Source organism: Sminthopsis crassicaudata, chromosome 2, assembly GCF_048593235.1.
Source record: "Sminthopsis crassicaudata isolate SCR6 chromosome 2, ASM4859323v1, whole genome shotgun sequence".
Classification (NCBI taxonomy): domain Eukaryota; kingdom Metazoa; phylum Chordata; class Mammalia; order Dasyuromorphia; family Dasyuridae; genus Sminthopsis; species Sminthopsis crassicaudata.
The window spans coordinates 102,233,448-102,249,969 of NC_133618.1; the positions used below are offsets into that span (position 1 = coordinate 102,233,448).

The 16,522-nt window shown below is 34.2% G+C and overlaps 1 protein-coding gene across 6 annotated transcripts in view; it reads right to left on the reverse strand.

Annotated features, from left to right (window-relative positions):
- The window catches only part of ASB3 (ankyrin repeat and SOCS box containing 3), a 105,337-nt gene that overhangs the window by 50,631 nt on the left and 38,184 nt on the right, over positions 1 to 16,522 (reverse strand). For all 6 annotated transcript variants that reach the window (XM_074286915.1, XM_074286914.1, XM_074286918.1 and 3 more), the window contains one exon: positions 1,281 to 1,439. In XM_074286915.1, coding sequence (XP_074143016.1) covers positions 1,281 to 1,439 — 159 coding nt within the window. The remainder of the gene's footprint in view (positions 1 to 1,280; positions 1,440 to 16,522) is intronic.

A 16,522-nucleotide genomic window follows, 5' to 3' on the forward strand; every position in this document is an offset into this window, starting at 1 on the left:
GCTCCCAAAGGCTGTCAGCAAAGCATAATCTCCAGCCCAACTAAACTGGAAAAGTTTTTAAAACAGTCCTGACAGAGAACTAGCTTAGTTTAGTTCAGAAGATTCATCACAAGTGTTACTCCAAGGCAACTAATTTTTCAACCACAAGTTATCACAAAGAAACTGTCTATTAAGGCATTAAAGAATTGTGATCTCTGCAGGAGAGGGAAGACCCACATCTATGAAATCATGGATTCTCAAACTATTAAAGAAATACATCACTAGATAAACAAAATATTTAGTCTGCACCCCTCAAGTACCACTCATAATTATAAAGAGCTTAAGTTTTAGAAAATTCTTTCCTCACTACCCTGTGAAGGGTAAACCCTGTAAAGTAAATAATATAAAGATAAAGTTATATAGCTTGCCCAAGGCCACACAGCTAGTAAACAGTGAAATTAAAATTTAATTTCAGGTCTTCTGACACCAAGACCTATGTTTTTTGGTACTGTGAACTGTGGATATAGAGTACTGCCTCTCTCTGGTCAGCATGTAGAATATGTTCAAAAGATACAAATTATTATTATTTTTACTAACCAACACAAAACATTGCAGCCAATGAAACTATATCACAATAAGTAAAAACTTAGAATCATCTGCATTTGGAAATGTTTATGGCACTGATTCCTTTCATAAGTGTAAAAAATTTAGAATCACTTCAAATACTAAGTCATTCTGGCCTCTACATGTACATTTCACCATTAATAGAAAATATTTTCCAAATGTTTAGGAACCAGAATATTGCACTGCACAGATAAGACAACTGTACACATTTCAGTAGTAAGGGTAACCATGTTAAATCACATTAACATTAACAATGTTAAACCACAACTTCATTAATATATGCTAAAGATATTAAGTTTGTCTATCTTCAAAACTCTCCAAGGTTTAGTTCATGAAATGATCACAGACTTCAATATAAAGTTAAATCTAAACCAATGAATGAATGAGTAATAATTTATTAAGCACTTTAGTTTCACTAAACTATGCTAGAAGAAAAAATGATTGTGTCTATAACTCACACTAGGCATTCCAATTTGAAACACTTTAAAGATGGCATTTAAAGCAGCTATTTTCAAACAAGAATTAGAAAATATTAATAGTATCATAACGAAAATTAGCTATCAAAACATTTGTCAGTAAAGCAGCCTATAAGCAGAACGTGACATCATAGAAGCAATTAAGCTTAGATCAAGCTAAAAAGATATTTCTTTTTTCCACACTTCTGTTAGGTTACATACCTAAAAATAGTGGAGTGGTTTCTTCTAAAGTAGTTTCATTAGCATCTGCTCCAGCTTCTAAAAGGATTTTGGTTATTATCAAAAATCCTCTACTTGCTGAAAGATGTAATGCACAAACACCTTCAAAGGTCTTCATTTTAATGTATCTTTCAGATGGATCTAGAAAGAAAAATCATTACAATAAGCAAAATATCAAATCTAGTTACCGTAATTTTACAAAGCAAAATTTGTTTTCAGTTGGACTAAGGGACATTCAAAGAAAGTTTTGATTAAGTGAAAAACAGACATCATCACAGGTAGAGTCAAGGAAGTCTTGAAAGGTCACAAGTTAGAACTCTAGATCATGAAATAGATAGTCAATAATTGTGGAAACCATAGAACTAGGGATCTCTACACCTAAAACCTAGAATAGAATTTTTTTCTTTCTCTGGCTATAGAATATGTTTAGTTGACTCTTCTTCAAAAAATAAATAAAAATAAGCCACCATTATAGAAAGTCTATAATTTTGCTTATCCTCTTCATTGTTATTATCTTATTGCCTTTCATTTCTCTCAGAATTAGTTACCTTTGGGAGCCAAGATGGTAGAGAGCAGACACACCTTCTGTTGGCCTTCTCTCAAATCAACAGCAGATTAAGCCTCTAAACTGGGGGAGTCAAAGAATCCACAAATATTTGGAGTACAACACATTCCCAGAAGAAGATACCTTGGAAGAACTTCAGAATAGGTCTATTTCAAATGGGCAGGGGGACAGTCTGCCAAGCCCAGAGCAACACAGGGAGACAGGGCAAGGAGGTGGGGCTGGGAGTCAGAGTGTTGCAGCTTCCACACACCTGGGAATCTTCTGTGAGCCTCTTAGGCCACTCTGTCCTGGTGGCAAGCATGTGGTTTGGCAGATTTGCTATAAAAGGCAAATTGTAAACCACTGAGCCCCAGCAGAACACAGGAACTAGCCACAATTACACAGTACTGGAATTCAATCAGCAGAACTGCCCCCAGAGCAAATTAAAGCAGCTGTCGCTCCCTTGCATTGAGCAGACCTTAAAAAAATGAGCAAAAGACCAAAAAGAACTCTCGCCAAAAGCAGCTTTTATGGAAAAGAGAAGAAAAGACCTCAAATCCTGAGGTTCCTAAAGGCAAAGTAACTCCAAATGAAGGCCCAAAGAGAGATATGAGCTGGTCCCTATTTTACAAGGCTTTCATGGAATCTTAAGGATTCCATAAAGGATCTTCAAAGACAGAAGAAAAATGGGGAAAGGAAATTGAGATCATTGCAAGAAGGAATGGAAAAAGCATATAATGCCCTACAAAATATATATGAAAAAGACACCAATTCACTGAAAAACAAAATTTGTAAAATGGAAAAAAAAAAAAATCCAGTGAACAAAACAATTCAATTGGCCATTACAAAAGGAGCTAAAAAAAGGAACTGAAGAAAATAATACACTAAAAATTGGACAAATGGAAGTAAATGATTCAATAAGACTTCAAGAATCAGTCAAACAAACACACACAAAAATGAAAAAATACAAGAAAATATGAAATACCTCCTAGGAAAAAGAACTGACAGGAAAATAGATCCAGCGAGAGACAATCTAAGGATTATTGGACTTCTTAAGAAAAAAAGAACTTAAGACACTTACAGGAAATCATAAAGAAAAACTGCCCCGATATCTTAGAATCAGAAGATAAAATAGCCATTGAAAGAATTCACAGATCACCTCCTGAAAGAGACCCCAAAACTATATCCCTAAGGAATACCATGGCTAAATTTCAGAACTGTCACCAAGGAAAAGATATTGCAAACAGTCAGAAAGAAATGATGTAATACTGAGGAGCTACAATTACAAATACCCAGGACCTAGCAGTTTTCACTTTAAAGGAATAAAAGGCCTGGCATCTGATATTCCAAAAGGCAAAAGAACTTGCATTATAGCCAAGAATAAGCTATTGAACTAAAATGAACTAAAGGGAGAGGACTCTTTGAGAGAGATGGTCATCAAAAGCAAAGTAATGGGGAGGAGGGAAGGGGGGGAAAAGAAAAAGAAAAGCATAACTTAGGGTAAATAAGAAGGCAGGAAATACAGAATTATTTTAACTGTGAATGTGAATGGGATGAACTCTCCCATATCTTTCAAGGAAGAAAATGGACATTCAATAATATAGATGAATTTCACTTATTTCTAATGAAAAGACCAGAACTAAACAAAAAATATGATCTCCAAACAAAGAACTCAAGATAAACATAAAAAGGTAAAAAAGAAACTCTTGGGAACTATATTTCTGTTATGAATATACTTAGAGAGTATGGGTATAATTTTATTTTTTTATGATAATATGAAAAAGTAACGAAGTGAAAAGGGGATCGTACTGGAAAAAAGAGGAAAAATGAGGTAAAGTAGGGGAAATTACATCTCACAAAAAGACAAAGAAGACCTATTATAATTGAGGGAAAGAAGAGGGGAATGAGAATTGTATGAATCTTACTCTCATCAGATTTGGCTCAAAGAGAGACTATCAGATATATTTAGTTTCACAGAGAAACTTGTCTCACCTTATAGGGAAGTGAGAGGGAGGGAAAATGGGGGGGGGGGAGGAAATATTAACAGAAGGGAAAACAAATATTAGGGGAAAGGTATAAAAAGGGGGAAGACTCTTTGAGAGAGATGGTCATCAAAAGCAAAGTAATGGGGAGGAGGGAAGGAGGAAAAGAAAAAGAAAAGCATAACTTAGGGTAAATAAGAAGGCAGGAATTACAGAATTATTTTAACTGTGAATGTGAATGGGATGAACCGTCCCATAAAACAAAAGCAGATAGCAGACTGGATTAAAAGCATGAATACTACAATATGTTGTTAAAAGAAACACATTTAAAGCATAATGATATATACAGAGTGAAGGTAAAGGGCTAGAAGAGAATCTTTATTATGCTTCAGGTGAAGTTTAAAAAAAAAAAAAAAGAGGTAGCAATCCTGATCTCAGATCAAGTAAAAGCAAAAATTGATGTAATTAAAAGAGACAAGGAAGGAAACTTTATTTTATCAAAAGGTACCATAGATAATGAAGCATTATCAATACTAAACATATATGCACTAATTGGTATAGCAATCAAATTCCTATAGGAGAAGTTGAGAGATGTAAGAAGAAATGGACAACAGAACTATACTAATAGGGGATCTGAACCTTGCTCTCTCAGAACTAGATAAATGGGACCACAAAATAAATAAGAAAATAGAGGGTGGGGTGAGAGAGGCCGGAGTCACTTTGCAGCAAGAAGAGGAGGAGAGAAGTTGGTGACTTTGGACTGGAGAATCCAGGATACATCATTGGCAAGCCTCTTGGCAGTTTGTCTGTTCTCTTCACTCCTCTCCCTAAAGACCAAGGACTTTATCTTGACTCTGGTTGATCCCAAGGCCCCCCAAGGAACTAGCCTGGACTCTACAATTTTCCTCTAATCCTTACCTAACATAACCTTAACACCAAACATTAAGCCAGCACCAACTGTGAGAAAAGCCATTTATCCAAACATATGCTAAGAGAGTCATTGTCTCATATCTAATAGATAATTAGCTTTAAGTGCTTGGTTGTCTGATTTAAGCACTTCTTTTCAGACTTTCAGTCCTCTACATATCCCCCTTTCTTTTGTTTTAGAACACACGTGGTCATGCCCTCCCGGACTTCTCAGGAAAGGGAGTGAAAAAACCAAAAACCAGATGACCACACTCTCCCTGACTTTTCAGGAAGAGAAATGAAAAACATCAAAGGATAGTGGGGAGTCAAACCAGATATTATTAGCAGGTTTCTGGGTTGAAGGGTCTTCTTAGAAAAAGGGATGCACAAACCCATCAGCATGGGAGGTATTACACAAACACATAGCAATAAAGCACAGGATAGCAGTGATGACTCTCCCCACAGCCAGCGCAGACTCAATGTGGTGTAACAAACATGAATTGTACATGCAAGTAGTAATATGACAAACAATATAAATCAACATGGTCTTGTAAAAGGTTTCCAGAAGTCCTAGAAGGAAGGTATGTAAATAACAATCACACATATACCTCCTTCAGCAACCAAGAGATAGTCCAAAATCAATCTATTGTCCATTGCTTCACATGTCAGGGAATCTAATGATCCCTGCAAAATTTTGAAGTCCTGCAACAGTCTTTTTATGTGTTAAGGAATCCAATGATTCCTGCAGACTTTTAAGTATTGCAACAGTCTCATCATGTGTCAGAGAATCCAATGATTCCTCAAGGTTTTCAAGTCCTACAACAGTCTTATCATGTCTCAGGGAGTCCAATGATTCCTGAGGGTTTTAAAATCCTACATCAGTCTCATTAACAATTTTTGATGTCCATTAATCAATTGCCATAGCTGCCATGCTCTTGCAGTAGTGGGCACAGTCAGCGATGGAACCACCCGATGTTTCTTGGGTCTTCTTCGTTTCAAGGTTCTGCTCTGTCTCTCTTCAATGGAAAAGGTGAATACAGCTTGTTGACATCCATATGATTCCTTCTCCATGTATAGAGATACAAGCAAAACCTCTCTCCCAAGCAGTTAGGCTATCTGGTCCCTTCCATTCACAATTTTGTGATCTCTCCACATCACCTGGCAATTATCTAAAGACAGTAGAGCTGCTTGCACTAGATACCTTTCCAGTGGATTATAAAACCTGTCTGCCAGAGGCAGTGCATCTTTGTCAAAAATCAAGAAGTTAAAAGTATAAAGAGCTAAATTTAGAAGTTGTCTAAGGTTACCTGTGGCTCCCCCTTTCTTTTGTTTTGGAGGAGTGTCTTAATGTCTCTGTTTCTCCTACTATTGCCTGTCCTTGAGGATTAAAAGGTATGCCAGTGGTATGTAAAATCTTCTACTGTGCACAAAAGTGTGCAAAATATTTAGAAGTATATGCAGGTCTGTATCTGTTTTTATTGCTTATTTATTACACTCATAATTGCAAATGCTTGAATAAGGAATTCAGTGTCCACTCGGGCTGGTTCTTTTCCTGTTGGTATTATAAAAGTAAATCCTGATAAGATGCCTACTACAACATGAATAAAAGACAGACGACCAAAAGATTTATAATGAGTTACATCCATTTGCCAAATTTCATTAAGTCTCAAACCACGAGGGTTCTTCCCTAGAGGGAGCGTAGGAGCATGGAAAGGAAGGCAAGCTGTACAGGTTTCTACTATGCTCCTAGAATCCTCTTTTATTATCCCAAATTGCAAACTTACAGCTTGAGCAGCCTGATGATATTTAGAATGAGATTCTTGGGCTTCCTGAAATAAAGGAGTATTGGCTAATATGGTTAGAAGGCTATCTGCCTTTGAATTACCATCAAAGATAGGACCTGGAAATCCACTATAAGAATGGATATACAAGATATAAATCTTATCTTGATGCTTTCTTATTTGCTCTTGAAGTTCCTTAAAGAGCTGATTTATATTAGAAGCTACAAATTTTATTTGGGCTGTGTCACTTCTTTGTACCACATCTACTGAACAGGCCGAATCAGGTATTATATTTATATCTCCTGGATAATAAGTAAGAGCTGAATGATTGCATATAATTTATTCTGCTGAGTGGACAGAAAAGGAGTTCTGATTACTCTCTTTATAGTTACAATATATATAGTTACAAGTTATAGTCACAAGATATATAGCACAAATGTTGTATTTGGATGCATCTGTAAAGATAGTTGGTCCTTTAAGAGGAATTTTTGAAACCTTTTCTTCAAGAATCCATTGCCAATTATGTAATAGTCTGATTATCTGCTGGAAGAGACATATTACAACAATTGGATTACAAATGACTACTTTGGGTTTTTTTTTTAGGTAGGGCTGCTGTTGAAGGCCTGCCATCACTTTCACCTGTTCCTATTCAATGTAAAACTGATATACCAGTGTGGATAGAACAGTGGCTCTTAGCTAGCAATAAAATTCAGGCCTTATTATAGTACAGGAGCAACTTTACCAAGGACACTTATAACCTTCTCTAAGTTCTTGGAATTCCCCTGTATTTGTTCTAAGAAAAAAATCTCCAAAATGGAGATGTTGACTGATTTAAGAAAAGTTAATGAACAGATGGAAACTATGGCAACTCTCCAGCCTGGACTTCCATCTCCTACTCAATTGCAAAAAGAATGGCCTCTTTGGGTTATAGACATTAAGGATTGTTTCTATTCTATCCCTCTAGATAAGGTGGATATGAAAAGATTTGCCTTTTCAGTGCCCACCGTTAACTTAGCTGAGCCTTAAAAAAGATATGAATGGACAGTTTTGCCACAGGGAATGAAAAACAGCCCTACAATATGTCAAATGTATGTTGCTGCTGCTCTTGCTCCACTAAGAAATTGTTAGAAAAGGAACAAATTAAAAACTCCCAGACAAACACGAAACTTGAAATTCTAAAAATAAAAGGTGAGATTAATAAAATTGAAAGTAAAAAAACTAGTGAATTAATTAATAAAACTAAAAGTTGGTTCTATGAAAAAACCAACAAAATAGATAAGCCCTTAGTAAATAAACCTGATTAAAAAAAGGAAAGAGAAAAAGCAAATTGTTAGTCTTGAAAATGAAAAGGGAGAACTCACCACTAATGAAGAGGAAATTAGAACAATAGTTAGGAGCTACTTTGCTCAACTTTATGCCAATAAATTCGATAACTTAAATGAAATGGAAGAATATCTTCAAAAATATAACTTGCCCAGATTAACAAAGGAAGAAGTAAGTAGTCTAAATAGTCCCATCTCAGAAAAAGAAATAGAACAAGCTATTAACCAACTCCCTAAGAAAAAAACCCCAGGGCCACATGTGAATTCTACCAAACATTTAAAGAAAAACTAACTCCAATGCTATATAAACTATTTGAAAAAATAGGGCTTGAAGGAGTCCTACCAAATTCCTTTTATGACACAGACATGGTACTGATACCTAAACCAGGTAGATTGAAAACTGAGAAAGAAAACTACAGACCAATCTCCTTAATGAATATTGCTGCTAAAATCTTAAATAAGATATTAGCAAAAAGACTTTAGAAAATCATCCCCAGGATAATGCACTATGATCAAGAAAGATTTATACCAGGAATGCAGAGCTGGTTTAATATTAGGAAAACTATTAGTATAATTGACCATATTAATAATCAAATTAATAAAAACCATATGATCATCTCAATAGATGCAGAAAAAGCATTTGATAAAATCCAACATCCATTCCTACTAAAAATGCTTTAGAGTATAGGAATAAATGGACTATTCCTTAAAATAATAACGAGCATATATTTAAAACCATCAGTAAACATCATATGTAATGGTGATAAACTGGAACCTTTCCCTGTAAGAACAGGAGTGAAACAAGGTTGCCCACTATCACCATTATTATTCAACATAGTACTAGAAACACTAGCTTCGGCAATAAGAGCAGAGAAAGAGATTCAAGGAATTAGAGTAGGAAATGAGGAAATCAAACTATCACTCTTTGCAGATGACATGATAGTCTCTGCTAAAAAGCTATTAGAAATAATTCAGAATTTTAGCAAAGTTGCAGGATACAAAATAAATCCACATAAATCCTCAGCATTTTTATATATCACCAACAAAATGCAACAGCAAGAGATACAAAGAGAAATTCCATTCCAAACAAATGTTGAGAGTATAAAGTATTTGGGAATCCACCTACCAAAGAATAGTCAGGAATTATATGAGAAAAATTACAAAACACTTGCCACAAAAATTTATTTATTTAGTGCTATACCAATCAGACTCCCAAGAAACTACTTTAATGACCTAGAAAAAATAACAACAGAATTCATATGGAACAACAAAAGGTCGAGAATTTCAAGGGAAGTAATGAAAAAAAATTAAATGAAGGTGGTCTAGCTGTACCTGATCTAGAACTATATTATAAAGCAACAGTCACCAAAACCATTTGGAATGGGCTAAGAAACAGACTAGTTGATCAGTGGAATAGGCTAGGTTCACAGGGCAAGATAGTGAATAAAAATAGGAATCTAGTGTTTGACAAACCCAAAGATCCCAACTTTTGGGATAAGAATTCATTATCTGACAAAAACTGCTGGGAAAACCAGAAATTGGTATGGCAGAAATTAGGCATAGACCCACACTTAACAACACATACCAAGATAAGATCAAAATAGGTCCATGATTTAGGCATAAAGAATGAGATCATAAATAAATTAGAGGAACATAGGATAGTTTACCTCTCAGACTTGTGGAAGAGGAAGGAATTTGTGACTAAAGGAGAACTAGAGATCATTACTGATCACAAAATAGGAAATTTTGATTACATCAAATTAAAAAGCTTTTGTACAAACAAAACTAATGCAAAAAAGATTAGAAGGGAAGTAACAAACTGGGAAAATATTTTTACAGTTAAAGGCCTTGATAAAGGCCTCATTTCCAAAATATATAGAGAACTGACTCTAATTTATGAGAAATCAAGCCATTCTCCAATTGATAAATGGTCAAAAGATATGAACAGACAATTTTCAGATGATGAAATTTAAACTATTTCCACTCATATGAAAAAGTGTTCTAAATCACTATTGATCAGAGAAATGCAAATTAAGATAACTCTGAGATACCACTACACACCTGTCAGATTGGCTAAGATGACAGGAAAATAATGATGAATGTTGGAGAGGCTGTGGGAAAATTGGCATGCTGACACATTGTTGGCGGAGTTGTGAAAGAATCCAACCATTCTGGAGAGCAACCTGGAATTATGCCAAAAAAGTTATCAAACTGTGCATACCCTTTAATCCAGCAGTGCTACTACTGAACTTATATTCGGAAAAAATACTAAAGAAGGGAAAGGCACATGTATGTGCCAAAATGTTTGTGGAAGCTCTTTTTGTAGTGGCTAGAAACTGTAAAATGAATGGATGCCCATCAATTGGAGAATGGTTGGGTAAATTATGGTATATGAATGTTATGGATTATTACTATTCTGTAAGAAATGACCAGCAGGATAAATACAGAGAGGCTTGAAGAAACTTACATGAACTGATTCTGAGTGAAATGAGCAGAACCAGGAGATTATACACTTCAACAACAATATTGTATGAGGATGTATTCTGATGGAAGTGAATATTTAATTCAGTTCCAATTGATCAACGATGGACAGAATCAGCTACACCCAGAGAAGGAACACTGGGAAATGAGTGTAAACTGTTTGCATTTTTGTTTTTCTTCCCAGGTTATTTTTACCTTCTGGATTCAATTCTTTCTGTACAACAAGAAATTCGGTTCTGCACACATATATTGTATCTAGTATATATATATTATAACACATTTAACATGTATGGGATTACATGCCATCTAGGGGAGGGGGTGGAGGGAAGGAGGGGAAAATTTGGAATAGAAGTGAGTGCAAGGGATAATGTAAAAAATTATGTACTGTCAAAAAAAGTTATAATTATAAAATTAATTTAAAAAATAAAGTATCAAAAAAAATGAAGAAGCTGACATTAAAAAAAAAAAAAAAAAAGTTCACTTAAGTCCTCATGCCCTCTGGCGATATTGCAATTGATCTCTCCCTTCTCTTCCTCTTTCTCCTCTCACTTCCTCATCTGGCTGTTCTTAAAACTCTTCTTTTTTCTAGAACTTGCAGGATTCTTTAAGCCAATTGTATCATGTTTTTCATATATATATATATATATATATATATATATATATAAAATGTCTCCTTAGACATTGAATCAGGACTTTATCATTGTAATATTCACATAGTTGATCTCCCACTAGTTTCCAATTATCTGCCTCTATTTCTTCTTCCTTGAAGAACCAAAGGAACATGCATTCTAATGTATCCAAGAGTCTACCAATCTGCTCCCAAGTTATAATCTCTCTTTTTATTAGTCTGAGTATACTTTCTGTTTATCTCCCTTGGGGTGGGGTGGGGGGAAGAATCTTTTCCTAATATTTGCCCCATTTCAGCTAGAAGATGAGAGTTACTAGTTTAGCCCTTAACAAAGTAAGTTCCCTGTTTGTCTATTCAAATACTCATCCTATATCCTGGTCCCTAGAACTTCTTCAGTGAAATTAGGGTCCTTGGTCCATGTTGGGTGCCAAAAAAAAAAAAAGTCTGGGCTAGCTCCCTGGAGGCTAAGGATCAGCCCGAGTCAGGATAAGTAAAAGTCCTTGTTCTTTAGGGGGAGATGTGAAGGAGACAACTTCCACAAGGCTCACCAAAGATGTATCCTCAATTCTCGAGTCCAAAGTCACCCATTTCTCTCCTCCTCTTCCTGCTGCAAAGTGACTCTGGCCTCTCACCCCACCCTCCAATCCTTGACTAAGATTATCTTAACACCAAACATTCAGCAAGCACCCAAAAGTGAGAAGAGCCATTTATCCAAATATATGCTAATAGAATCATTGTCTCATAGCTAAAAGAGCAATTAGCCTTAAGTGCTCTGTAGTTTTAAGTATACCTTTTCAGAGTTTCATCCCTCTACAGAAAACGTATTAGCATAATCAACTATATTAGTAACCAAACTAACAAAAATCATATAATCTCAATAAATGCATAAAAAGCATTTGATAAAATCAAACATCTATTCCTATTTAAAAAAAAGAATACTAGAGTATAGGAAGAAATGAACTTTTTATTAAAATAGCATCAGTAGCATCTATTTAAAATCATCAGCAAGAATCATATGTAATGGGGACAAACTAGAACCATTCCCAATAATATCAGGAGTAAAACAAGGTTGCCCACTACCATTATTCAATTACTATTCAATATTATGTTAGAAATGTTAGCTTTGGCAATACGAGAAGAAAAACAGATTAAAGGGATTACAGTAGGTCATGAGGAAACCAAATTATTACTTTTTGCAGATGATATGATAGTATACTTAGAGGACCCTAGAGAATCAACTAAAAAAACTACTAAAAAACAATTCACAACTTTAGCAAAATTGCAGGATACAAATAAATCCACATAAATCATCAGCCTTTTTATGTATTACCAACAAAGCAAGAAATACAAAAAGAAATTCCATTCAAAATAACTGTCAATAGTAAAAATATTTGGGAATCCATCTGCCAAGGGAAAGTGAGGAACACAAATATAAAACACTTTCCACACAAATAAAATCAGACCTAATCAGTTGGGAAAATATCAAGTGCTCATGGATAGGCCCAGAGAATATAATAAAAATGACAATACTATTTAAGTTGATCTATTTAGTGCCATACCAATCAAACTCCCAAGAATTTTTTTTACAAATCTAGAAAAATAGTAACAAAGGTTATATGGAAGAACAAAAGATCAAGAATTCTAAGGGAATTAATGGGGGGAAAAATTGCTAATGAAGATGGCCTTGCTGTGCTAGACCTAAAACTTTATTATAAAGCATCAGTCATCAAAAGCATTTGGTACTAGCTAAAAAATAGAATAGTCAATCATTGGAATAGGTTAGGATCACAGGACAAAATAGTCAATAACTATAGCAATCTAGTGTTGGCAAACCCAAAGACCGCAGCTTTTGGGATAAGAACTCACTATTTTTGACAAAAACTGCTGGGAAAACTGGAAACTAGTATTGAAGAATTAGGGCTTGACCCACACCTAACACCATATACCCATATAAGATCTAAATGAGTTTATGATTTAGACATAAAGAGTGTTATTATAAGCAAATTAGAAGAACATAGGACATATATATATATATATATATATGTACATATATATTTTTTTTAAATAGTTTATCTGTCAGATTTGTGGAGAAGGAAGAAATTTGTGTCCAAAGAAGAAATGGAACTCATAATTGAACACCAAATAGATACTTTTGATTTTATATGTTAAGTTAAAAAGTTTTTGTACAAACAAAACTTATGCAGCTAAAATCAAAAGGGAAGCAATAAATTGGGAAATCATTTTTACATTTAAGCGTTCTGATAAAGGCCTCATTTCTAAAATATATAGAGAATGGACTCAAATTTATAAGAATTCAAGCCATTCTCCAATTGATAAATGGTCAAAGGCTATGAAGAGACAATTTTCAGATGAAGAAATTAAAACTATTTCTAATCATATGAAAAGGTGCTCTAAATCAACCATTCTGAAGAGCAGTTTGGAACTATGCTCAAAGTTTTCAAACTCTGCATACCCCTGCATAGCAGCAGTGTTTCTATTAGGCCTATATCCCAAAGAGATTTTAAAGAAAGGAAAGGGACCCACATATGCAAAAATATTTGAGGCAATCCTTTTTGTAGTGGCAAGAAACTAGAAAGTGAGTGGATGCCCATCAGTTGGAGAATGGCTAAATAAGTTATGGTATATGAACATTATGGAACATTATTGTTCTATAAGAAATGATCAGGAGGATGATTTTAGAAAGGCCTGGAAAGATTTACATGAACTGATGCTAAGTGAAATGAGCAGAACCAGGAGATCATTGTTCACAGCAACATCAATGAACGTGATGACTCTTTTCAACAATGATATGATTAATGCCAGTTCCGATGATCTTGTGATGAAAAGAGCCATCTTCACCTAGAGAGAGGGCTGTGGGAACTAAATATTGATCACAACATAACATTCTCACTCTTTCTTTTTTGATCTGATTTTTTCTTGTGCAGCAAGAGAACTGTATAAATGTGTTTATACATATTGGATTTAACATATATTTTAACATGTTTAACATATACTGGATTTCCTGCCATCTAGGAGAGGAAGGGGGGAAGGAGGAGAAAATCTGAAACACAAGGGTCAATGTTGTCAAATTATCCGAATATAAGTTTTGACAATAAAAAGCTTTATTTAAAAAAAAATTAGTTTTCTCCTAACCCAAAACAGGAAAAAAAAATTTTAGTAAGGCTTTTTTTCTCCTAATTACCAAATGCTATTTTTGGGGGGGAGAAGGAAGATAAAACAGAGAAGTGGAAGAAGAAAAAGGAAATAGAAAAGTAAGACAGAACAGGATGATCAAGCCACAGCATTGGGCAGAGAGGACACAAACAACATAAAAAAGTAAAAGAATCTTTACTTATTCTGTATTTATGAATGAAAAAATACCCAGTGGAAATCTTACTGATTTCCATGTCCTCTCCAAAGATGTATATTACATGCTATTCATTTCTACACATCCTATGTGACCCCTGTCCTTGTCTTCCAGTAAGTTTACCATTGTCTGACAGTGATAAAACATTTCAAATGCTCTTAGCATTGTAAAGGTACCAGCATAGAACTCAGGCTCTCCATCTATCATCCTTCATTCTTGCCATGTGACCAGTCTACTTATTTTTAACATACACTACACTAATATTTAATTTACTCTTCTTCTTCAAAATTCTTTCCTGATCATATGGTGAAACTTGTTAACACTTATCAGGCATCTCTCCCTTGCCCTCTATGCAATACTCATATTTCTTCCAATAGTGTTCTTTTTCTTACAATCACAAACCTTATCAATAGAAAACTACTTAGTATTAAAAAGATAACCTTTATTTATAGAAAGGTGAGAGATTTTTTTATTCCTATGATAACTAGAGTCTTTAGAGTTGGTTTTTTTATATCTAGTGACATAATCAATTATTATTATTACAGACACACACATATATATACAAAATTATTAAAATGTTAGTCTTCCTTATGTTGAACCTGATAGAAACTCAATCTGGTCACAATATAAAATCTTTTTAATCAATCTTACCGAGTAATGTGTTGTTTTTATCTACCTGCTAATATGTAATTTAAAATTTTTGCAATGTTTATTGTTAATTTGTAATTTTCTTTCTGTTTTGTCTCTCCCTGACTTAGTTATTAAGACTATATTTGTATCATAGAAAGAAATTGGAAGAGTACCTTCTTTTTTTTATTTTTGCAAACAATTTAAATGGTATTGGAATTAATTAGCCATAATTGATTGATATATAAGCTTGATATTTTAAAAAAATTTCTGTAAGGCAAAACAAATTGTTTATCTCCTGTTCATTTCTAAGCAATTTCATATTCATTTGTACTATCTGTCCCAAAGAAATATACTGATAGTCAAATGCTACAGGTTCTCTATCCAATCATATATCAAAATTTGAGCCACAGACTTTCTTCATTGACTTATCTATTTGAAAAAGAAGATAGTTATGAATGTCTGTCTTTTAAGAGGCTCTTGCAATGTTCCACCCTTGATTTGAACGGCAAAACATCATAAGCATTTGGAGGACAAGAAATAACTATTTCTTCAACTTGGATTCATTTCCTAAATCTTTGTTACAGTAGTGAGCACTTTTATCAAGATTAAATCTTCCTATTTTATGACTCTCTTGATGTTTGTTATCACAGTTATTAATCAAAATTATCTAAGTTGTTATATCTTTCAAAAAATATCAAATGATATACTGAAGGATGAGATACATCCTATCGGAAGACAGCTTTTAAAAGAAGTACTCTGCTCTACTGAATCAAGTCCTTTTGAAAAATCCACAAAGAGCACAGTGAGACTATTCTCCACATCTTTCAGTTAATTAAAAAATAGTAAAGATGTGATTCATTATAGAATATTGCTTGCAAAAATTTCCTACCAATACCTTCATTGAGGACATTATTATACAACTAGTATGTAGATAAATCCCATAAAAGTGACAGAGGACCAGGCTCAACTTTCATATGTATCAGCACAAGACAACTTCCTCACCATCCTCTCCAATAAAGAATGAAATTCCATCTGAAAATCTTCTAACCACAGGTCTGTTATTTCCTACTATATCTTTCCCCAAGAAAAACATTGGTGGGGACCAGAATTTCAATATCCCGCTATATAGTTTTGACTTTTGCTATACTATATCCTGTGGCTGTGGAAAGAAGAGTGGCACTTTTCATTCAATGATTAATCATTTAATTACAACTGGACATATCTTCTATATCCCGGTGATTCTCTTTGTAGGTCATTATCCAAACCTATTCCCCACATCCAATTCCTTCTTTGTGATCCTTACTCATTTAATCCCTTCCTGTTCTACTGGCTACTTCCAAATATGCCCATGTTCCCTTCATCCTCAAAATAATTCTAATTCTTTCATTCTCACTAATTATAATCCTATATCTTTTCTGCCTTTGTAGGTAAACTCCTTAAGAATACCTCCACTTTCTCTTCCCTTATGCTCTAAATTCCTTAGAATCCAACTTCTGATTTCATCATTATACAAAGTTAATAGTGATCTCTTAATTGTCAAATTACCAGAATCAAAAAGAAAAAAAGAATTCATAAAAAATGAA